This window comes from Meles meles, chromosome 14 (assembly GCF_922984935.1).
Source record: "Meles meles chromosome 14, mMelMel3.1 paternal haplotype, whole genome shotgun sequence".
Classification (NCBI taxonomy): domain Eukaryota; kingdom Metazoa; phylum Chordata; class Mammalia; order Carnivora; family Mustelidae; genus Meles; species Meles meles.
Window position 1 is genome coordinate 52,130,419 of NC_060079.1, and position 23,806 is coordinate 52,154,224.

The 23,806-nt window shown below is 40.7% G+C and overlaps 1 protein-coding gene across 7 annotated transcripts in view; it reads right to left on the reverse strand.

The window, feature by feature from the left end:
* Positions 1-12,935: 12,935 nt before the first annotated feature.
* Positions 12,936-23,806, reverse strand: part of KLF12 (Kruppel like factor 12) — a 436,995-nt gene continuing 426,124 nt past the window's right edge. For all 7 annotated transcript variants that reach the window (XM_045978049.1, XM_045978044.1, XM_045978050.1 and 4 more), the window contains one exon: positions 12,936-22,923. In XM_045978049.1, the coding sequence (XP_045834005.1) occupies positions 22,742-22,923 (182 nt within the window). In that variant the 3' untranslated portion in view covers positions 12,936-22,741. The remainder of the gene's footprint in view (positions 22,924-23,806) is intronic.

Genomic DNA, 23,806 nt, shown 5'->3' on the forward strand with positions numbered 1-23,806 from the left:
GCCCAGAACCCTCCAATAAGAGATATACCTTGCATAAAGCAATTTGTAGGAAACTTCTTTTCTGAACATTTTCCTTGCAGGTATTTCATGGAGTAATCCACTCGGGCATTAGATTGGATGCTGGTGCACGAATGTGTATTTTGACAATTCTTCCTACACAACAGGAAGTACGCAGTTGAGTAACATATCCTTTCCTTCTTCAGGCCAAATTTCCCTGAGCAAAACCATAAACTAAGTAAAGGTTATTTTCCAGGACTCTTATCTCTCCTTCATAAACCTTTGTACACTTTTCCCTTTACCTCTTGCCACTTCTGTAACTCCCAAGTACCAGGAGCTACCACAACCGCCATCACAGGGAGAGCACAATCACATGACGACAGTGTCGTACCATTTTCATTCTTCCTCTTGACTCAAACCTGCTCTTCTAAATACATTCATAGACTCCTTCACACGAAGGTGTGACTGTTGATAAGGCTACCACTTTTGCCCTTCCTGGCGTATTAAGTGATAAGAAGCCTTAGGGAAATAAGTGAGGTCTGATGTGTAATTTCAAACACTACGTGCCCAGATACGGAACACATTTACTGGGGAGGTGGGATGGCAAGGGTGTTTTTAGCTAAGCCCCAGCAAAGCAGCTACTCATCTGTGTAAGTTCATACTTAGTAGTCATGATCTTCTTTGTGCTAACTTTTAAAACCCACACTTACAAAGGAAAATATCACCTTTCCCTTCCTGGAGATGGCAGGGAGATGGCCCCAAACTCCATGTAAGGCTAGGATGAGGATAAAAGGGTCCCTGCTTTAGATCAGATTGAGAACCTGGGAGCCCTAGGGCAGGGTCTTCTGAGACAGAGGGACTGGGCTCACTCACTGGAGTTCACAAAATACACAAGTGACTCCTGCTCCTCTGGGGAGGAAACATGGAAGGGTAGAGAAGGGCAGGAGCTAATCCTCCTGAAATTTCCCTCCCGGGGAGTAAAGCAGAAATCCCTTCCCTCTACGGAGTTGAGGAGCCAAGAATAACAACAAATCCCCTCCTGAAGGCCAACTTTAGGACAGGCTCTGCCCTTTGCCTGTGTTCTCCTGTGTATAGCTTGCAAGGGAAGGAGAGTGGTGTTCCTACCCTCGGTGTAAAGACATGTCTCCTGATGCAAGCCACTTGTACACCTCATTCTGCTGGTAAACTGACTAAACAACATCTAAAAACAGCTTTTACTGGCCTTAAAGCAAATGCACTTTCGCTGAGTTGACACCTTGAACATCTTCAACCTTCTGTAACCAAGACTAAGACTCTACCAATGTATTTCATCACAAGTTTCTTTTTTTTTTTTAAGATTTTTATTTATTTATTTGACAGAGAGAGATCACAAGTAGGCAGAGAGGCAGGCAGAGAGAGAGAGAGAGAGAGGAGGAAGCAGGCTCCCTGCCGAGTAGAGAACCCGACGCGGGACTCGATCCCAGGACCCTGAGATCATGACCTGAGCTGAAGGCAGAGGCTTAACCCACTGAGCCACCCAGGCACCCACAAGTTTCTTTTTTAACCTCTATCCTTAAAGCATGCACAGTTACAACCTTCTACCTATTGCCTTCAGCACAAACGGAGAAAATCCATTTCCAAGTTTGGTAGACAGTTGTTGTTTTTTTTTCCCCTCTCTCATCATGAAACCAAAAATGCCATGACCACACCATTATCAGCAACTGACGAGGCCACTCACAATGCTCTTTACACTGACATCAAACATGACATTTGTCAACTGATGCCAACAGGCCGATGGTGTTATCTTAAATTGAAGGTAGAGGAATCTCTCATCGATAATACATTCAAAAGAAGTAAGACTAGAAGAAATACGACGGGAGAGCCCTGTAGTGATAAGGAAGCGAAGAGATAGAAACACCAGTGCCTCATGAAGCTTTATGGAGCAGTTAACCTTGAGACTTGACCGTAGGTAAAGATCAAACTCCAGCTTCGGGTTAACAGGTTCATCGAGCTTCACAAATACCTTGGTTTCACTATTTGTGCTTTTATCTGCTTCTGGACTTTATTACTGCTCTCTGTCCAGTGATAGTCTTTATATACACAGAATGCCAATGAAAAGAAGTCAAAAGGTTTCCTTTTTTATCTTTAATGTCTTAAGGTTTTAATAGAGAGGCATACCTTTCTACCAGTTAGAGATCCACAGAAAATGCCACCTAGCTCCCCCGTGAGGGTGACAAGCATTTCACAAGGCACAGTTCCCAGATAAAGGCAAAGAAGCCATCGAAGTAGCAGCTCTCTGGGTCATAGTGGAAAATAACTAGCCCATGATTAGCATTTCATTGCACATGCACAAAAGCTAATTAAATACCTCATGCGATGCAGCCGACATAGTGGTAAATAAATATGTCACAGTTACACATCGTAAAAAAGGGACTATTATTTTGGTTTGATGTGAATAAAGGCAGCCACATCAATGTAGAAGATGAATTTTTAAAAAGGAAATGCAAAATTTTTCAGGCCCCATCTGGGCTGAATGAGTCCAATATTACAGAAACCTTCACAAAAGACAGGAAATGACAATTCTAGAATAAAATACATGAAATATTGGAAGAAGAAAGAAAACAACAATTAATGGTGTGAGGAAGTGGCCTGTTCTCACTTGCCTTGTCTGTGAGGAAGTACTGTGTAAGCTCATGCCTTCTTGCTCCAGAGGCTCCTTCTACCACAGGGGCAAGCTCCCCAGCCCTGTGATGCTACGACTTGAGGGAAATCAACATTTCTGACTAGAAAATTGAGCTTCTCATCTACAATTCTACCCACTCAGCAAGAGCTATAGTCAACACATTTTTTTTTTTTACTTGAAGAAAACTATTTTTTTGATTGCAGTGAATTTTGTATACCAGCTGTCATTCTGAGTTTTAAAATTCTTTATTATATAATGTTTTTAAAACCACTCATAAGCAAATAATCAAAGGAAAACATTTTTAAAATGATTTTATTTTTAAGTCATCTCACACCCAGTGTGGGGCTTGAGCTCATATCCCCAAGATTAAGAGTCACACACCCCACCAACTGAGCCAGTCAGGTGCTCTGAAAGTTATTTCTAAATAAAGACTCATATATCAGGTATAGCATCAATTTAGGGCTTTCCACATGTGAACTGTCTTGAAGATTTTCTTTGGAAAGATGCAGAAGTATTAAAGTAACAGAAATAAAAAGACTTTTTTGGAATGCCTGGGTGGCTCAGTTGGTTAAGCCGCTGCCTTTGGCTTGGGTCATGATCCCAGAGTCCTGGGATCGAGTCCCACATCCGGCTCTTTGCTCAGCGGGGAGTCTGCTTATTCCTCTACCTCTGCCTGCCACTCTGCCTGCTTGTGCTCTCTATCTCTGAGACAAATAAATAAATGAAATCTTTAAAAAAAAAAGACTTTTTTTATTGTCACAAGACTGTGTGGATTGAAATCGTGAAAAGAAAATCGAATGGTAACAAGTGTGGGCACTAGGAAGGAGTCTGAGCAGAAAATTTCAGGTAAATTTGCACCCTGTAATTTTATCTTATTTATTTATTTTTTAAATTTATTTGACACAGAGAGAGATCACAAGTAGGCAGAGAGGCAAGCGGAGAAAGAGGGGGAAGAAAGCTCCCCGCTGAGCAGAGAGCCCGATGCGGAGCTGGATTCCAGGACCCTGAGATCATGACCTGAGCGGAAGGCAGAGGCTTAACCCACTGAGCCACCCAGGTGCCCCCCCCCCTGTAATTTTAATAATTTGTGAACTTTTTACAGTATTCTCTACCCATAAGTGCTTTAATATTTTGACAAAAATCCATTTTCTATTTTTAAAAAATTCATATTTTATCTTAACAATACATATAGGGAAGTTGCAGTGAACCATTATGGAATACTTTTGCTAAGTCTCCTACTGATGTTAATTTTGATGTGAATAATTTGAAATTATTAGTTATATTATTATGTTCTTTCTTTAAGAAAATCAAATATATTTATGTGTGTGTAAGAGAGTACATTTAAAATATGACTTAATTTTCCAAAAAATTTACCAGAACATTCATTTTCAGAAATAAAAATATCACTCACTCTCTATTCCCTAAATAATAAAGACCAAACTCCAGAATTTAGCCTTTATGGTCCTCTGTGATCTAGTTCAAAAATACCCTTTCAATTCATTGTTCCTATTCTCCTTGTTAAAGCCCTATCTATAAATTGGATCATTTATGTAGCCATCAAATATATATTGAGTGCCAGGCTGTGCCAGACTCCATGGATTTAAGACAAAGAAATCACAACTTCTACTTTCAAACAGCTTACAATGTAGCTAAAAAGAAGATATGTAACAGGTATTTTACAGCCTTATAAGTGTAATATTTGATGTATGTTTAAGGCACAAGAGGAAATGCTTGTCACTTCCTAGCCAGATAGGTAATAGATTCCAAGATTATATAGGGGAAGTAATGAATACATTAGAATTCACTAAATAGACACCCAGAAAACAACGTTCTAGGCTAGAGTGACCTGTATGCAGGCATGAAAGTTTGAGATAGGAATGTAGGTCCATTCCAGTACAGAGGTCTGACCATTGCTGGAACACACAGTGCAGGGGTTCACCATCTCCCCAGTACTGTCCATCTGTTCAGTTCTTTGTTCATGGCTCCCACTGCCATTTCTGCAGGTTAGAGTGCATAATGTTGGTTGCTCCTGGGAACCTAGTGACTTTGACATGACCTTAGACCAGAGTTTGTCAACTTCAGCACTCCTGGCAGTTTGGACAGAAGAATCCTTTGTTATGGTGGACTGTCCCGAGCACTATGCATGTTAAGTAGCATCCTGGAATCCTATCCACAGGCCAGTAGAGCCACTCGTCCCAGTCGTGACAATGAGAAATGTCTCCAGTCATTGATGAATGTCACTTGGTGGTGCAAGTTGTGCCCCTATTAAGAACCACGGTCTTAGATCTGTGTGTTCGCATGGTCACTTTAATATTGGCGAGAGTTATAACCCGACTTGATAGGAATGATTATAAGAAAAAAAAATCCATCCTATTCCAAAGTCTTTAGGAGTATATGGGTGTAATCAAGTGTATAAAGACCCAAATAAATGCAAATTAAATCAAGTAGAATTGCATTTGGAGTGTACGTGTGTATATGTGGGTATGTACAGACTTCCCTGATAATATGGAAAAATTAGCTAATAAAAACATTTAGCCTAGGGGCGCCTGGGTGGCTCAGTGGTTTAAGCCTCTGCCTTCGGCTCAGGTCATGATCTCAGGGTCCTGGGATCGAGCCTCGCATCGGGCTCTCTGCTCCTCAGGGAGCCTGCTTCCCCCTCTCTCTCTGCCTGCCTTTCTGCCTGCCTCTCTGCCTACTTGTGACCTCTCTCTCTGTCAAATAAATAAATAAAATATTAAAAAAAAAAACATTTAGCCTAGGGATGTGAAGTACATAACCACCCAAGTACTCTTGCTAAGTTACAGATTTCTTATTCTACATTATAAATAGGACTCGGTGTTTATAACCCAATAGGTTTTCCATCCATGTTAATACTATATCCGTATCTCAAAAGAGATCTCCAGTCTCAGGCAAATTCAATGATCTGAGAAGATAATCCCCAAACTATTTGAAATGTTCTAATTGTTTCCTTTTAACCCCAAGACAGTTTATGATTAAGTATAGAAATATTTTAGAATCATAATCATGATGTTAATATTTTTGTGTAAGAAATTTGTGCCTAGGGGCGCTTGGGTGGCTCAGTCGGTTAAGTGTCTTTGGCTCAGGTCATGATCCCAGAGTCCTGGGATTGAGTCCTGCATCAGGCTCCCTGCTCAGTGAGGGAGTCCACTTCTTCCTCTACCCTTCCTTCCCTGCTCATGATCACTTTCTCACTCTCTCTCTCAAATAAATAAAATCTTTAAAAAAAAAGAAATTTGTGCATATTTGACACTTGTAGCAACTAAGAGTATAACAGAGTATGTCCTGCTAGAAGTTAACCTTATGAATCTAATTGGAAACATGAACTTTAAGCAATGTCTTAAGTTTTTTAAATTTTAAGTTGAAATCTTTTAATAAAATTTATATGCAAAGTAAGAACATTTAGAGAATTTAAGAATCATCATATCTAAAGTTTAATAGATTAATGAAAATATTTAGTTCTTGGGAATGGCTTGTTGTTCATCCATTAAAGTTCATAAAAGAAAAAGTATATATATTAAATTTACAAATACAGTTTTTCATATTCCAAGGAATCTAATTGCTTTGGTCACCTTACAACAAGTGTTACATTTGCTAGATTTATAAATACAATAATATTATTAGGATGCTGAAGGAAAAGGTTAAGGAAGAACTAAGCTTTGGAATCTTTACATTAATAATTATATATTAACTTTAAAAATGAAGCAACTTCTGCAGAGTTTCTTTTAAGGACATAAAGTCAACCTCAAGGGCCAAAAAAAAAAAAAACCTCAAGGATATAACAAAACCCACGTGGAAGGGTAGAGTAGTAAAGTTTTGTAATGGTGAACAAATTTCACACCATCAACCATGAGAGAAACCTGCTCCATATCCCTTCTACGCAATACACTCAGTCTACATTACCTGTTAGTGTTCCCACTAACAAATTTTTAATCTGAATCTAATCATAAGGAAACAAATCTAAATGGAAGGACACAGTCAAAACAACTGGCCTAGATTCTTTGAAACTGTCAAAGTCATGAAAGACCACCATTAAAACAAATAAGCCAAAAATTAAACAAACAAAAACTATAATAAAAACAAAAAGAATAGGGGAAAAAGGAAGGGAAGGTGGGGAAGGCTAGTGATCGTGTGACCCTTCCCTTGACTGGATCTGGATCCCCAAACTAAAAATCTGCAGAGGACATTATTGAGATATTTTTACAACTTGGATGGGAAGATATCCTGGTTAAGGGATAGGCGTGGAAATATTCAGGGGAGAAGTCTAAAAGACATCCACAATTTGCACTTAAACAGTTAAAAAATGTGTATAGACAGTGCACTAGCTGACTCTAGCTGATGGGTATATGGATGTTCACCATTGTATTTTTGAGCTTTTCTGTAGGTTTTTACATTTTCAAAAGAATTGACTAAAAACCACAAGTCACACTGAACCCATTTTATTCCCCTATGAAGCTCATGAGCCTTAAGAGAAGATGACCCCAACCTGTGGCACAAGGGAACTAGCCTTATTTAAGGGTTCCTTTGCCAAAGATTGGATCAGGGCTGCTCTTATTTCAGAATTTGGACCAATGAAATAGGAAGAGAGGTTTGCTACAGATTTTCCCTCCTGTTGCTGCTTCTGGGAGCAAGTTTCTCTTTTCCTCTGTTATGCTTGTACATGGGTAGGAGGCCTGGGACTTTTGCAACCATCTCACAGCCAGCCTGAGGTAGAAGCTTCCAAAAGGGGCAAGGATGACAGGAGTTTCAGGGATACACCAATGCTCAAAAGATTATGGTACCTTTGGTCCTCCAGTTATAGAAATCAATTAATTTAAGTCAGTTGAAATACTTCAGCCAAACATAGCATCTGATATGAGTTCCATCCGTCAGGAAATGACCTTCCTATTTCCATTCCAAGCTGTAACTGGCCACAGAATTTTCATGAGGAAAGAACTACCTTTATTTAGCAAAATATTTGGGTTGGTCCTATAGGAGAAAAGGTAAGGTTGGGGAGATGAGAACTAGCCTGAGCTATCAAATAGAAGGAAGCATTAGTCAGGGTTCCCTTGAGAACCCAAACCAGGGGTGTGTGTGTGTATCTCTATATCTCTAACCCCTATATCTCTATCTGTACACAAACTTATTTTAAGGAATTGGCTCACACAATTGCAGAGGCATGGCAAGTCCAGAATATGATGGGTGGGCTAGCAAGCTAGGGATTTAGTGGCTCAGGGAAGGGTTGCAGTTCAAATCCAAAGGTGTCTACTGGGAGAATTGCTTCTTTCTTAGGGGCAGTTAGTTTTTGTTCTATTAAGCCCCTCATCTGATTGAAAGAGGCCCATCTACATTATGGAGGGTAATTTGTTTTATTGAAAGCCCACCATTTAAATGTTTAATTGATTAAAAAAATAAAAACACCTTCATGGAAACAACCCGAATAATGTTTGACCAAATATCTGAGCACCACAGCCCAGCCAATCTGATGTATGAAATTAATCATCACAATGGATACACTGCTCAGTGTGAGAAATGAACACACCAGGATTTGTCCTGGGAGATGTTGTGCAGGACCAAAGGAGAGAGATAGACCAGTCAACTAGAGACTTTCAAACTTTACTTTGTACATTGGGCCTCCTCACTCTCATGCCCATGTGTACATAAAAAAAAAAGCTATTCTTCATCTTCTCTGCTCTTCCTTCTCCTTTTCCATTCCATTCCATCTTATCCTATACCATCCCATTTCATTCTTTACCTAATTTTGGAAAATGTTCATCTTGACCCATTAAATGAATTCAGTTGTCAGTAGTGGGACACAACACTTCAATGGCAAACTATAAATACACAATTTACACATGCTTGTGTTTGTATGTGTGTACATTTGTGTAGTAAATCAAGGAAGAGGATGACAGGACAGACCTTAAAATGATCCCAAAAGCAAGAGTTGGAGTTGATTGTGACAATGCAAGCAGCCTTGCCTCCTTTCCTCCCAGTGTTGCATATACCCTCAAAGTTCACAGAAATCTCGGGGAGGGCTTGGTTATGGAATTAGGGACTGGAGCAACCACGTGCTATATAGATCTCAGGGAACATGGAGGCCCAGCTGATTGCCTGTATTATGGAAAAGATTCTGTCTACATCTAGACTTCCAGGACACTGTAGCCAGTGTTAGTGGTGCTAATCCATTTCCCTTCCCTTCCCTTCCTTTTTCCTTTTTTTCTTTTCCTTTCCCTTCCCTTTCTTTCCCTTCCCTTCCCTTCCTTCACCCCCCTTCTTTCTTTTTAAAGATTTTATTTATTTGACACACAGAGAGAGAGAGACCATAAGTAGGGGGAGCAGGAGAGGGAGAAGCAGGGAGCCTAATGGGGAGCTGGATCCCAGGAGCTGGATCCCAGGACCCTGAGATCATGACCTAAGTAGAAGGCAGACACTTAACCAACTGAGCCACCCAGGTGCCCCTCATTTATATTTTCTACTATAGAAATCATGTATTTATCTACCCTAGTAGGATGTAACCTACTTGTGGTTAGAGATTATGTCTTAGGTACAAATTTTATATCTTAATTAGTATAATACCTACACAGACTAATAACTCAAATATGTGCTTTTCCTTATTTTATGCATGTAAAAATTGTTCCTAGTAAACATAATAACATTGATGTGTCATGCATGAGTGTCTGAACAAATAAACCATGAAATTTCCCAACCGCTCCCCCTATTGTAGATATATTGACTCTAACTTCAATGTTCACTTTAGCTACAGAATGTTGTTCTATATATTACCAACCAAGGAACCAACGATCATTGCCCGAGTGACTATGTGAATTCACGTCAAACATATTACAAATCAATGGCCCCAGATCAGCAACGAGAGGTGAAGTAGGCTCCAGAGACCCTAGATCAGCCACAGAATGTACCGGCCACATTAATGTCAGCTTAAAGGGCCGTGAGGATGATCAACCACGTTAACCCTCAGGACCGCATCTACCTCCCGAACCTGGGCTATGATCAAGCTTAAGTGTTCGGAGGAGTCTGGGGCAGCAGCAAGGCCACTCTCCAGATGCTGGAACTGACCCGAGTCTTTGGTACAGTCTGAAAGCTCCAAGGGACATGGATATCACTGTAGCTCATGGCACAGATTTGCAATCCTCTCCAGGGTAATGGATTCCAAAATATTCACATGAACTGTAGCTATAACAAAAGGGGGCATCATGATGGCTATCCATATGTTTAAGCAATTTCGGGACATTCCTGAGTGAACCTGTTTTTAGCATACCTGCTGGAGTCTAATGTTGCTGATGTCATCATGGGCTCATAAAACAGTTTCTCTCTCTCTCTCTCTCTCTCTCTCACACACACACACACACACGCAGTTTCACACAGTGAAACTGTAAAAGAAAAAGATCATGTAAAAAATGTTCCTGTACAGGGAAAATGCAATTTATTTCAGAAATAGATAATCACTCAAGTGTATGAGCTGTGTAGGCGTTCATTGGTGAATTTAGACTAAACAGGAAGTGATGTAAATTACACTTATTACACTGTTGGGAGAGAAATATATTAAATCCAGACAGCAGTCAGACAAAGTACAAGGAATTCATTGTGTAGAAAGAAACCGTGCAACTTTGGTGGGAAGACAATGCACTATATGGTATGAAAACCATCAGTGGCCACCTGGGACTAAAATCATTTTTTAGGGAGCATGATTTTGTTCTAGCACTAATATATTTTTTCTTCTTTGATAAAGCCCCAAGGTATTCAATCCTAAGCACATTGCCATTTCTGTACTTTTAACCATTTCATGTTGTTGTTTTGCAGTCGTTATATTGCAGAGAGTAAGAAACAATGAAATCAAGACTTGGACTAGAAATCTTAGCTGTGATGAAACACCCAGAGTAAGGGAGAGGACTGAGGAAGATACAGAATTATCTAGCACCCATTTAATTCCACCTATTGTGGAAGTATCCAGGAATCACTCGAGAAAAGAAATATTAACAAAGAGGTTACCTTGAGAGTCAAACAGTATCATGTGATTTCTTCCATGAGATTTGTCTCATTGGTCTATCCTTATGATAAAGTTTCCTGGGATGAACTGAAAAAACAAACAAAAAATGTAACTAGGGAGTTGGTTTGACTGTTAGCCAGCCTAAAGCGGACTTTTGGAAAATCAGGTCAAAGACATAAATATAACGTTGAACTTACTGTTTTGTTACAAAGTCATACCCAAAATGAAGTAATTGAATGAATTAGGTTCAGCCTTACAAGTTACTACCATGCTTCATTCACCACAGTGTAGAACAAGACAGATCTCTAATTTATTAGACTCTGCCTTAGTGGAGTATTTCTAACATGGCGTAGCTAAAATCTTCACAAATAATTTAGCAAAAATGCACTTATGGTTTATAGCCTCAATTTTCAAAAAAATCTTATAGTCTTTTAGTGAGTGATTTCTTTTGCCGAGTTGGGACTGTGATCACCATGGAAGTATCAGCAAAGTTCTGACTGGGGGAGACCCCTTCAGAGTGCTCAGAACAGCCAGTTTTGGGAAAGTCGGAGGAACAAGGCACGGGAATCTCCCTCCTGATACCAAAGAAGCCTGTTTGGATGGGGATGGGGTGGGACCGCACTCCCCCGTGGCTCTCTCCACACACAGTGTCTTTGAGTGGAACAGAGCGACTTTATAGAACTCTACGTTCATTTGGAAATGGGTTTCTGTCAGTAATAAAGTGAGCCCCAAATGATTTCAGTCTCTGATTTTTACGAGTTATTAAATTACTCTGGTTTGTGGAGTTTGAGTATTTTGTTGTTGTTGTTTTTTTTATATTTGTATGTACATATATAATCAAAGGTATTTGTTGAATGCTTCTATGATACTGAATGCTCTTAATTCTCTCTCTCCCATCTCGGCCCCGGCTCCCCACCTTCCACCCTGTCTCCAGCCCCGTGACCCATAGCCCCTTAGTGGCTAAGGACACCAATCCTGCAACCAGACTGACTGGAACAATTGCCTAAACTCAGTGTCTCACTGTTTTTCTGTAAAAATTAAGATAATAACAGAACCTAACTCAGAACTTTCATAATGAATAAAAAGGAATAAATATAATGCTTAGAATACTGTCCTGCACCTACGAAGTTTTATTTTATTATTACTATTTTAACTATCATCTATCACCTTTCTGTATAACTGTTAGTAATATTGACTAGCATTCTCATTGTGGAATGGATTTTTCTTGTAGATCTCCAATGGAAGGACACCATGCAGAGAGATACTTACATAGATTCTTCAAGTGCTTATTTTAGCAATTATTCAGAAGATTTTCTACTCATTAATGGTCTTATTTCAAAGCCTCATAATCCAGTGTTCTTAAAAATATACAGAAATTAGCTTTGGCATGTGCTAGATGGATCATTCTGTACTTAGATGATACACCAAATCTGAAAAAAATAATTCATTCAATTATAGAGATTCCATTTTCGGCTTTGAAAGGTGTAACTTTTTCATATCACTTCATATTTCAGGACTTTTTTTTTCTTTCCTTTTTATTTTTTTATTTTCAGCGTAACAGTATTCATTGTTTTTGCACCACACCCAGTGCTCCATGCAGTACATGCCCGCCCTATTACCCACCACCTGGTTCCTCAACCTCCCACAGCCCCCCCCAACACCCCCTCCCCCCCGCCCCTTCAAAACCCTCTGGTTGTTTTTCAGAGTCCATAGTCTCTCATGATTCATCTCCCCTTCCAGTTTCCCTCAACTCCCTCTCCTCTCCATCTCCCCATGTCCACCGTGTTCTTTGTTATGTCTATACTGCCTAGAGCAATCTATACTTTTAATGCCATTCCAATCAAAATTCCACCGGTATTTTTCAAAGAGCTGGAGCAAATAATCCTAAAATTTGTATGGAATCAGAAGAGACCCCGAATTGCTAAGGAAATGTTGAAAAACAAAAACAAAACTGGCGGCATCATGTTACCCGATTTCAAGCTTTACTACAAAGCTGTGATCACCAAGACAGTGTGGTACTGGTATAAAAACAGACACATTGACCAGTGGAACAGAGTGGAGAGCCCAGATATGAACCCTCAACTCTATGGTCAAACAATCTTTGACAAAACAGGAAAAAATATACAATGGAAAAAAGACAGTCTCTGGACCACTTTTTAGTTTTATATTCAGTAAAATAAAAGTTAGGAATCCTTCTTCAGGTGCTCGTTGTTATGAGAAAAAAAAAAAAACAACCCTGTTCATTTTTGGGTACACACTGTATCTCATTCTGTACTTCAAATCACTATACACAAGTGGTAAAACTTTTCATAACAAAGGTTTAATTAGAATGGTTAATAACTATGACTTCCAAAGTGTCTGAGTCAGCCTTAGTAATAATTAGGGAGTTTTGTTCCATACAAAATGCTTTATTTAACCTTCATGCCTTCATTCAGATAATTATACAAATGCATACAGTTAAGGTTTAAACTCTATTTCGGTTCACAGCTCAATTCATAGGAAAGTTGAATACAGAAAAGCAATGCACCAACAGAATATGTCTGAGACACCATTAAAAACGATAACACTTGTTCATTTAAATCTCTGAGAATAGACTGGAATAATCATCCTCTGAGAGAATCTCATTAGGAGGGTCTCCCTTTACATCATCATAGGGCAAAAAAAAAAAAAAAAAAAAAAAAAAAAAAGAAAAAAAAAGAAAATCACCATTTTACAGTTAAAGGAAAAAAGCTCTGAGTATATTTACAATACATACACTATACATAAATACAAGAACAACACTTACATAATATTAATAAACTTATAACAGGGGTTGCCTAAACACTACAGAGTATATAAATGCAGAGGAAACTATTGGGAAATTAGATCTTTAGATAAGCTGGAGAAATAAATTCATTTGCAATTAAAACTCTGAACAGAAAACCAAATGAAGATCTAAGAAATGAACACCTTTGCTTGCCAGCATCACTGAGGTGGGGGGGTGGGGGTGGTGTCCTTTAATGTGTAGGACCTCCTGTGGGCATTCTAACTCTCTGGGGTCAGAGACCCAAGAGTCTTCCGTGAAATTATATCTGTTAAGTGAATGAGACGCAGCACATCTATTTGATTTGCTGTTCAGAGGCTTTCGAGCCTAGAATAACTGTTTTGTAAACTAAAGGACGTTTTTGTATTTTTCCACAGATGGATCTTGGGATCCAGTCATCATGTATAATGAGCGAAGTGTCAAGGAAAAGGAAAAAAGATACCTGCTTGATTTGGCCAAAGATGCTATTTTTCTTTATTCCCATCTGTTTTTTTTTTTCCAAATACGAGTGAGAGATTTATTCAGAAGAACATGACGTCTGAACTGACCCCCCCACGCCAAGAGCAGCGTCTAGACTACTACTAATTATAACTAAGTCATTTTAAGTGGCAGGTGGGTATCTTAAAGGTGGTCTGTTCTCATCGTTTCACAACACAGAAAGTTCTGAGTACATTCTTCAATGGACAAACACGAATCTGCTGGTTTCTTTTTTTTTTTTAAATGAGCATGTTATGATACACATAATTGCATTATGTAGGATGACATAATACATAAGACGATGTTTTCAAGCTGGTTTTGGAAGTAGTGATCTCGCATCCACAGAGAGTTGGTTTGCCAATGATGCAATGTGTCCCACATAGACACGGACAAAACAATACAGCCACCATTCCATGGGCGGTGGGCGGGGGTGGGGGGAAATGGTGATTTTTTAAAAAATGGATTTTTAAACACAACAAATTGCAGACAGACAAGTTGATAGGAAAGAGCCTTGAATATAGGCACCAGTGCCCCAGTTCAACAATACCCATCCAACGTAATGAAGTTTGAGGAACAAAATGTATATTGCTGTCTGGATATAATTACAAAATCCTGCAATGAGAAAACTAGAAACACATGTAGGGCAAAAACATTTCTTTTTAATGTTTTATGCTGTATCTTTGGAGCCTGAAATTAGCAAAGGGAAGATGTTAGTGTGTCCCTAAAATGTCTTACTTTTTGAATACTTGAGTACTTTGACTAGAATTTGACCCAAATCCTATCCTCCTCTTCACCCTCATTTCTCCCCAAAAATGAATCTCTGTGAAAGTCTTGGTGGGCCCACTTTGGAAAAAGCAAGATAGTGTTCACTCAATCCCTGGTTCTTGCTTTGCACAAAGGGCAGACTCTGTGGTCTCAAACATTTACAATTTCTAGAGATGAAACCCAGAAAGAAAAACAAAGTCCTGATGTGACTATTGCCACTATCCACCTCTTTCAACTCCCTTCAAGTTGTGGTTTGGTTGTTGAGAAACTGTTGCTTGTGAAACCCAATTAATGGGGAAGAGAGTCCCTTCCTGCAGCGGCTCGTGCACACAGAACACTTGCTCTCAGCACAGAAGGGAATTTGTTTATACAGGTTTTATCTCTTCCCTCAGCCTAGGAGCAGGGAGAAAGATCATAATTCAGGAGATTCCTTTTCAGAAGAAAGAAACACCATGAGAAATGACATTCTCTTGATGTTTTCTAAGCCCATTAGTATTTCCATGAATCAATAGTGTCAGGGACCTTGTAATACCGAAAAGGGGTGGGGGTTGACTCCTCTGATGTTGGACAGCTTCTTACACAAAATTCAATTAAACTAACAACAATACTATAAACAAATTATCCGTAAGACTATTTAAAACATTCTGAGGTGGTACCGTCAGGTGAGAAACCGAAAAAGGCATTCTCCGTTCTCTCTCATTGCTCAGTATCTAAATGGTTGTGATTGCCACCCCAAAACAGCCGCCAAGAGTGGGCTCTGTCAGTAACTATGCGTTCGAGGGAGGTGAAGACTTGAAATGCAATTTGAGCAGATTCTAGAAGGTCTGCAGGTGGAAAGGTTTTTACCATGCCTACAGAGAAATACGTTGAATGGAGAAGACCCACTGTGGCCAACATGCCACTCACTAAGGGAGAGTGTTCATGATTTGGGATCTCTAGGTCAAACATTTGGGAGGAAAGTGACAGGTTCAGGGAGACTGGTCATTGTTGTTTGTTTACAATGATCCTTCATGCATGACTTTCCAGGAAAGGACCGATTTCAAATCTGACCTACCACTGTCTTATCATGTACTGTCTTGTACTCAGAAAATAGGACTACCCGGCCATAAAACAACTTCAGTGAGAAACAGGACAACGTGGCTGCTGGGAAGGCACGTGCAGTGTGGTGCAGGGGAAAGAACCCCGGCCGCAGAGCCAGAAGTACGTGGCTTCACCTTCCCACTCTGCTGTTCAGGGTTTCTGTGTTTGCCGGCGACTCAGCCAACTCTCTCTGTGCTTCCATTTCCCAACCATGAAATACAGACCTGTCTATGGGTTAGTGTGTCCAAAAGTGGTCTAGGTGAATGCTTGGTGTAGAGTAAGGCTTTAAGAAAGAGGAGCTATTGTTTGCAGGGTTTGCTGAAATTTGGACCTTCTCACTTGGCACTTCTGGACACCTTGCAGAAAAGAGCCCAATCAGAAGACCTGACTTCGGGGAGATTAAAGAACCCAGACCCTTTCCTTTGACATTTCATTTGTTCTTTGACACCCTATCCTGACACATTTCCTTCTCCTTTTCATTCTTTCTGAAACTTAGAGGAGCAAACGGTTGATGATTTCCTAGACCTGTGGTCTGGTTCTGGAGAGGTAAGTAGATCACTGCCTATCGCAGTGGTCTTCACTGTCTAAAGCCTGAGTGTTTAATCACAGTTAGACTTTTTAAAATTGCTTTTACCAAATGTTTGGCTCTGAAAGAATGTAATTTGACTGATAGCCCTCAATAGCTTGTTTGGGTGGATTTGTGCTCTGAGATGGTAAGGCTGGACAATTTCCAGGGTTCTTGTCTATTCGTATAATCGCATTGTATATTTCTATTCATGACTCCACTTCTAGAAGTAAAATAATTATGGGAAAAAGTCAGGAAGTTCTGAACGGAACTCTGGTAATTTCCCAGACCAACTCCAAATCTTGGTTAAAGCTAGGCTGACTAAGTGTCAGCAGTCTTCAGTAGACTTTTTAGGGGAGAAATGATAGTGTGGATATTCATTCCAAAATGGTTCTTGTATGATAACAGCAAATACTAGGGGAAAAGGAAATGAAGAAACGTAAAGATGAATCTGTGCCTTTGATATCAGTGGACAGAACAAAGTAGAACAAACAAATCTCTCTAGTGTTTTACTCTAAATAAATCAGGCTTTTGTTAACTGAGCAATACTTTTTTGAGCCACACACAGTGCTTTGCACGTTTGGGGTAAATCCGTGAAGTTTTTAATCTGAAAATTATAATTGCCATATGCCAGAATGTATGTTGAAGAGAACCTTAACATTCAGATTTGCATTCTTATGTTCTGTAAGTAAGATTAAATTAAGAAATACTAACATAAACAAGATTAGGAATATTTAAAAATCACAAAAGAATTTTTGTGATTATGTGAACATATTCAGTTTACTATGTGCATATATTTAGTCTGTGTGTGTGTGTGTGTGTGTGTGTGTTTCCCAAGTGTGGAGAAAAGACCCACTGTAATGAAGACTTATTGCTGTGTAAAAGTATAGGAATATCTCATTGGTCATAATGTCTATTGACAGGCACTTTCAGCTTTTAATTCATTTCTGAAAATGGGCATTAGCTTATTCCTATTGCCAGTGTAGATTCATTTAATATGTGGCCATGACCATAGCTCTTCATCTTGTCAACATGTAGCTACTCTTCAAACTCTTCATTCCCTCTGCAATTAAACAAGAATAAACACCTCACCGTTGTTTTGTTGTTTTCCGTTCTCGTCAAGAACTAGTTCAAAAGGGGAGCCTGGGTGGCTCAGTCAGTTAAGAACAAGTTCATTGAGGAGGAAGACAATGGAGAAAAGAGAACAATTGCTAGATGCTTCTCTTTAGCACAAGTAAAATCCGATGCAGCTATTTCCCCCTTTCCAGGCAAAGACATTTTGAATTTGGAATCAGTAGTTTGCAACTTAACATGACCTCATTGTGTTTTAAACCATCCTGGCTAAACGGAGACGAGTGGCCACTCCATTTTGTCAGAGCACATGGAATGTGCTCTGCCAAAGGAGAACAGAGTTCCCATGGCAATATTGCTAATTGTAAGATATACAAGGCATATCTGAACAAGTTTCTTTTTTTTTTATTGTGATGAAAACTAGAAGCTTTTTTTTTTTCCCAACATACTTCATCAAACTATTTACAACCTCTGTAAAATTTGCGAGTTTGAAAATACTTTTCCACTATCACATATGTTTACGAATACAGCAAAATATTTTCACTCTATTTTTTTAAAGATGCAGTATCCTCCTATTTCATTTTCTTACGAAAATCTGAATTTCTATTGCAACTGCACAGTATTCAGCATAAAGTACCAATGGACATGGGTTGCTAAACAGACATTACTCTATAATGAAGCTGTGAAAATATAGCATTTTTAAATTTTTATGTACACCTCTTAACTATAAAATGCAGGCAAAGTCATATATAGCATCATAAGCTGATTCCCTAATAAGGTAAATAACTTACATCTCTAGACAGCATGGATTATTACAAATTCATTCTTTTAAAAAAAAAAGTTCTTTGTTGATATTTGCTGGCCCACTGGCTGCTGTGTATGCTGGCGTGTGTGTGTTGGGGGTGCCTGTACGGGTAAGTGGAACGCAGTGTGGGGACAAGCAGAAACGCATACGGAAGACGTGACTTACCAAACCCCTTTCCTAGATGAAACCAAATCAAATTGAAAGACTAGTTTTAATGAGATGGCCTACCTCGGAAAAACTGAAGGAAGAGATCTGGGCAATGAAGTTAGAGAATCCATTTACCTCCTCCATGTACAGGTGTGAGTGTACAGCAGAAGCTGGGCTATGGACTATGAGTCTTAAGGCTTCCCGGGCCTAATGTGATCCGTGGGAATTCTCTCCCGCTCAGTCCCTCATGTGAAAACTCAGTGTGTCATGGTGCTGGCATTCTGAACACCGCTGAAACTCTGTCCGTCCTCGCTGTGTGAGGACACCTTTATAACAACATCGTGGCCACATTTCTAAGCAGTCATAACAACAGGACAAAGGCGATTAGTTAGTATATCTGAAGGCCTCACCTCACCGGATTTATTCAATGGCAGCTTTGGTATGTATAATAAATAAAGTACAGAATAAGGAATACTGCATCTTTATCCATATACATGTCACTGTTCGAATGAACGGATTTCAAAGTGCAGAATTATATTTACGTTTAAAACACATGTGGCAAAATTTGAAGTTAAAAAAAAAAAGGTGTATAAAAGGGAACACAATCTTTGTATAAGCTATCCCAAATTTCAACCACAAGGAGAATGGCCTTTCTAATCACCTAGAACTGGCATCTGTAAACACTGTAGCATCTTATAAGTTCTTTCCCCCTCACGATCCTCTTCCTATTTTCCACTTAAACTCTCAAGTGAATAAAAAGTGCTCTTTTTAAAAATGCAGTTTGTATTACTATTGCTCCACTGCTTTTGAAAATAAATGTCCTATAGTGTTTTGTCGAAGGGACGGCAGGCAGTAGGATACTCCTTATGGGAAAGCCATAAGTTTAGTCTAAACGCCTTAATAGAACTTAAGACAAGCTATCAAGCAGGCTTCCCAGAGTCCACACATACCTGACAGGATGGGGCCGGTGGCCGATGGGGAAGCGTGAAGCTGCTTCCTAACAACTTAAGGTCAGAATACAGGGAGGGAATCTGTTAGAACCTCAGGGTAACCTGTAACTTTTCAAAGAATGTTAACTGCCTTGAACTTCGTCTCTATAACGCACAGAGACCTCCAGGCCTACTGCAGCTTCTCAAGCCACCATGGCCGTCTGTGGAGAAGTTCTCAAACACGCGCACACGTCCAACTGCGAACTGAACAGCTCCAGAGTTAAAACCAAAGAATGCTTCTAGTTAGGGGACAGACAAGTCCTGTGGATTCTGTGCCTTTTCTGGTGTTCATCATCTACTACTGTGCTTTTTAAAAAGAGGCTAGAATGGACCCAGATGAAATGAGGAGGTTTCTCCACGCCTGAAGATACTCCTACCTGCAAACCCAATTCCTTCTCTCCCCAACCGCTTTCCTTTCCGAGGGGAAACATTAGTAGAAAACTCACCAGGGAGAATTTTTTATGTTCCAGGACGAGCCCCGGGGAAGTTTCAGTCCTGGGGTGAGAGCAGCAACTCACTCACTCACTGTTTGTGCTTGGATCCCTCTTCAGAAGTATCGAGCATGTCAAGGGGGTGGAGGGGGGTTGGGAGATGGCGGAACGCCGACAGGTTTTAGCGGTTAACTTACCATCTCAGTCTTTCACTTTCAGAGGGTGAGGAGAAAAAGCTCACTCCCTGAACCTTTCCTATGTGATCAGAGAGGAGCAGCCCATTTAGTTCTGTGCTAAATTTAAATCAAGCCGTCACTCAGGAAACTCCCACTGCCTGTCAGTTCTATGAATTCTAAAAACCATTTCTACCTGTGACACTCTCAAGACATCTCTGTGCAGAGAAGAGATCGGCCCATCCTCTGAGAGCAGGCAGAATGGAGTCAAGTCTACACTGCAGCTGGGCGATTCACCTACTGACTGCCAGCCAGGTTCTAGGACCAGGAAAAGGGAGGACGGCTCGGCTGTGCTGGCCACTCTCTGTGTACTTCGCCAATGACCAGAAACCAATGCTAGAATGCAGCAAGAGATGCTTTTCTACCCAAAATGGTCACAGGCAATAAGAAGTAGGAATTGTATACAGTACAGATAAAAAACTTCCAGTTGGTAAAAAACCAAAAAACCAAAGAAAACAAAACAAAACAAAAAACCCCCCAAAAACAAAAAACCAAAAAAACAAAACAAAACAAAAAAACCACACACAAAAAACAGTGCTTGGTGGGTAATAGATTATGTAGCAAAAGAAGTTATTTATCAATAGACTTGAAGCCCTTGTTCAAGGGAAATTGCCTGATGAGTTTTTCAGACCTGGCAGAAAATGCAGAGCACATAGTTTTGAAGATAGAATTTGACCTGAACATCATTACGCTGTTGCTTGAACATTTAAAACAATTCCTTTTAATACCATCCAACACGAATTGTCCTTGTTTCAATGTTTTATCGTTCCTTGCTTCGTCAGAATAAGAGTCTGTGAATTAGGGGATGATCCTAAAAAGGACAGTTCTGCCACCAGAAATTATTTCAGAATGTTCAAACATTTAAAAATGAGCTAGGAATATTGTGAGGTTAATTTGTGCAATTCCCCAAATCAAGTGTTTGTAATTAAAATACATTGCAAAGGTCTATGCTGGCAAACTTTTCTATCTAAGCTATAAAAAACCTTAACAACAACGACAACAACAATAACAGAAAAAGTCACCAAGCCCCTTAGCCACATAAAGCTGAAAGAAGAACAGCTTTTAGTGGGAAAAAAATATGATAATTTTTCTGAAAGAATGCTTGTTGGTGATGTATTGCTTTGTTTACTGTATACTCCACTAGTTGCAAGAAAGGCTCATAATTTTAGGGGGTTGACGGGACTGTCATCTCCCCTCACCCTCAGCACGGAATGAGTGGGTTCAACATCCCTGCCTGTGTCAACGCAGAACCCCTGGGGTCTGATACAGTTTAGAAAATGAAATCTGTATAGAAGAACCTAATGGAGAGTCACTTAGCCTTGGCTCTCCAAGTGAGGAAACTAGCACCATGTTAGGCTTTCCTCGGGGAGCACTCCCTTTCCACTGACTCGGTTCCAAGGAGGACTGACCCCTTAACCCGAGGGTTAATTCCCTGCTATGCCTCCTTGGCCTTTCTGTTCGTCAAATAACTGTTTTCAAACAAGAAAAGGGGAGCATAATCTTTAAGTGTGGTACTTGACCAAGCAGGACAACAAAATCAGCAGAAAGATTACCTCAGTGCTGTCCCTGTAACCAAGACTGCTAAACCACTGGGGTGTTTTTTACAATCCCTTTAGTAAGTATGAAAATTGTGGTAACGTGAGTCCTCAGTGAAGTTATTGTAGGAAAGTCCTTTTATTCATTATTGCTTTTCTCCTCAAGAGGCGCTTTATTCCATCTCTGCTTTGTCTGATTTTTCATGTTCACTGACTTTGCCCCAGCAGCCCCACCTCTTACCTTGGTGCCAGTGCGTCTAAGAACGTTTTTTTTTTTTTTTTCCTTCCCCCTGATTCCTTGTAATCAAATACTAGGGGCAGGAAGAGATGATGCCTAGGTGACAGGACACTGTGATTTGAAGTGGGGCAGTAGTTTTTTTTTTTAGACAGGCTCTTCCTATTCAACTACAGAACACCTCGGTGCCGGTCCACGCCAGGGCAGACGCTGGCACTACGCTCCACCTGAAATGTCGCTGCCCCTCTGCTCCAACAGATGAACAGAACGGAATCGAAACAAAACAGAAACAATCAACGACAAACAAATGAAAGATTCAATGTCGGTTTCTCTTCAGGGCATGGCCTAATGACAAGTGGCCGGTGGCGCTATTGCCAAGGGCCGCCTGAGTGCCCCTTTCTTTTCAGGTCATGGAACTCTCCAACAGGCTGCTTCTTCTCTACTTTCATGCTGCTCACTGGAAACAGACTGGATGTGTGTGTTCTAGCTTACTGAGACAGGAACTAAAATTTCAGTAAAAAGAAGGGGGCAGGGTGGGGGGGGGCGGGAGAAGAATCCCAATCTGAAAGGTCCTGCTCTAGCCATCGGCTGGTGATAGGTGACCTTTAAGGGATCGATAACAAAACGTCTGACAGCTCAGAAAACGTACAAGCTACAAACATCTTGACACGGCAGAGAGTACACGGCACGGGGAAACAGTGCCTGTCTCTTCAGCGTTTGTCACGGATCTCCCAGGCCAGCGTGAAGACGTTTCTCGTGCAGTCGCGATGGGGGTTACCTTCAGACCGAAAGGAGAAGGGTTCCTTCTTTTTCCTGCTCTGGTTTCAGACATCGTGGGATGGTGACGCCCTTTTGCGTTAACACTGTGGAGGGGATTCAGCCCTGCTGAATGGGGTGCCGCTAAGAGACCCAGCTCTTACGCTCAGCTGGACGGGAAGCGCTCCTCACACCAGCATGTGCCTCCGGCGGTGCAGGGCCAGGTGGTCTGACCGGGAGAAGCTGCGATCACAGTCCGCGCACTTGAACGGCTTCACGCCCGTGTGTTTGCGGTAATGCCTTGTCAGCTCGTCGGAGCGAGCGAACTTCCAGGTGCAGCCTTCCCAGGTACACTTGTAGGGTTTCTCTCCTGGAAGAAAAAGGGACACACGCTTTGGGTGCTCCGTCACTTGCCCCCAAGAACCAAGCCAGCACTCTTGTGTGGGGAAACTGTCCCTCTCCGTGGGGTTTCTGCGTGGTCATGTTCGGTCGGGAAGCCTCTGCACCCCCCAGCAGGGTGGGGTGGGGAGGGGTGGGGGTCAGTCAGGTGGGGGCAGGGAGCGCGTTCCATCTCCTGCCTCCTGTGGTGACATCTGGACAGTTAGTTCATTAACAGTTGCCTCCTCAGTGATGGGGACAGTACTTTACGGTCAAAGCATCCAAAGGGCCAGACTGATCGCTATGGGATATAACCACAACTGCTTGACCAAAAAGGCATTTTTAGCTCTCTGCCTAGGCTGATTTGGCTCTAATGCTGATACTCACAAAGAATTAAAAAGGGTCATTAATTACATTTGGTTTCAATACCCCTTCCCAAATGTGCATCACTTAAGACGGTTTAAGGCTATTTTAGGACACAATGTCCATTTATCGGTCATCGGGAATAGGCACAAAATCTCATTGAAAGGTAAAAGCATTCCACCGCTCCCCAGAAATTAGGTATGAATGAAGCACGTGTCACTCATAAACATCTAGTTTTTGCTTGTCTATCGGAAAAGAATCCTAGATAGCTTACGAGTGTAAAGTTTAAATACTCTTTTCAGTGATTTAATTAGGGTGAGCCCTGAAGAATCATCAAGTTGGTTTCAGTGTTGAAACTCATGGTGAAAAGCTGTCTGAAGAAGTATGTAATTTGACCGGGTCCTTCAGTCAACTTGTAAGGACAGTAAAATATGCAAAGGCTTTGCTGGGAAAAGATACACTATCCATTGTCCAAATGAACTCCCAGGGGGAGAGAGACAATGGTTGACCCA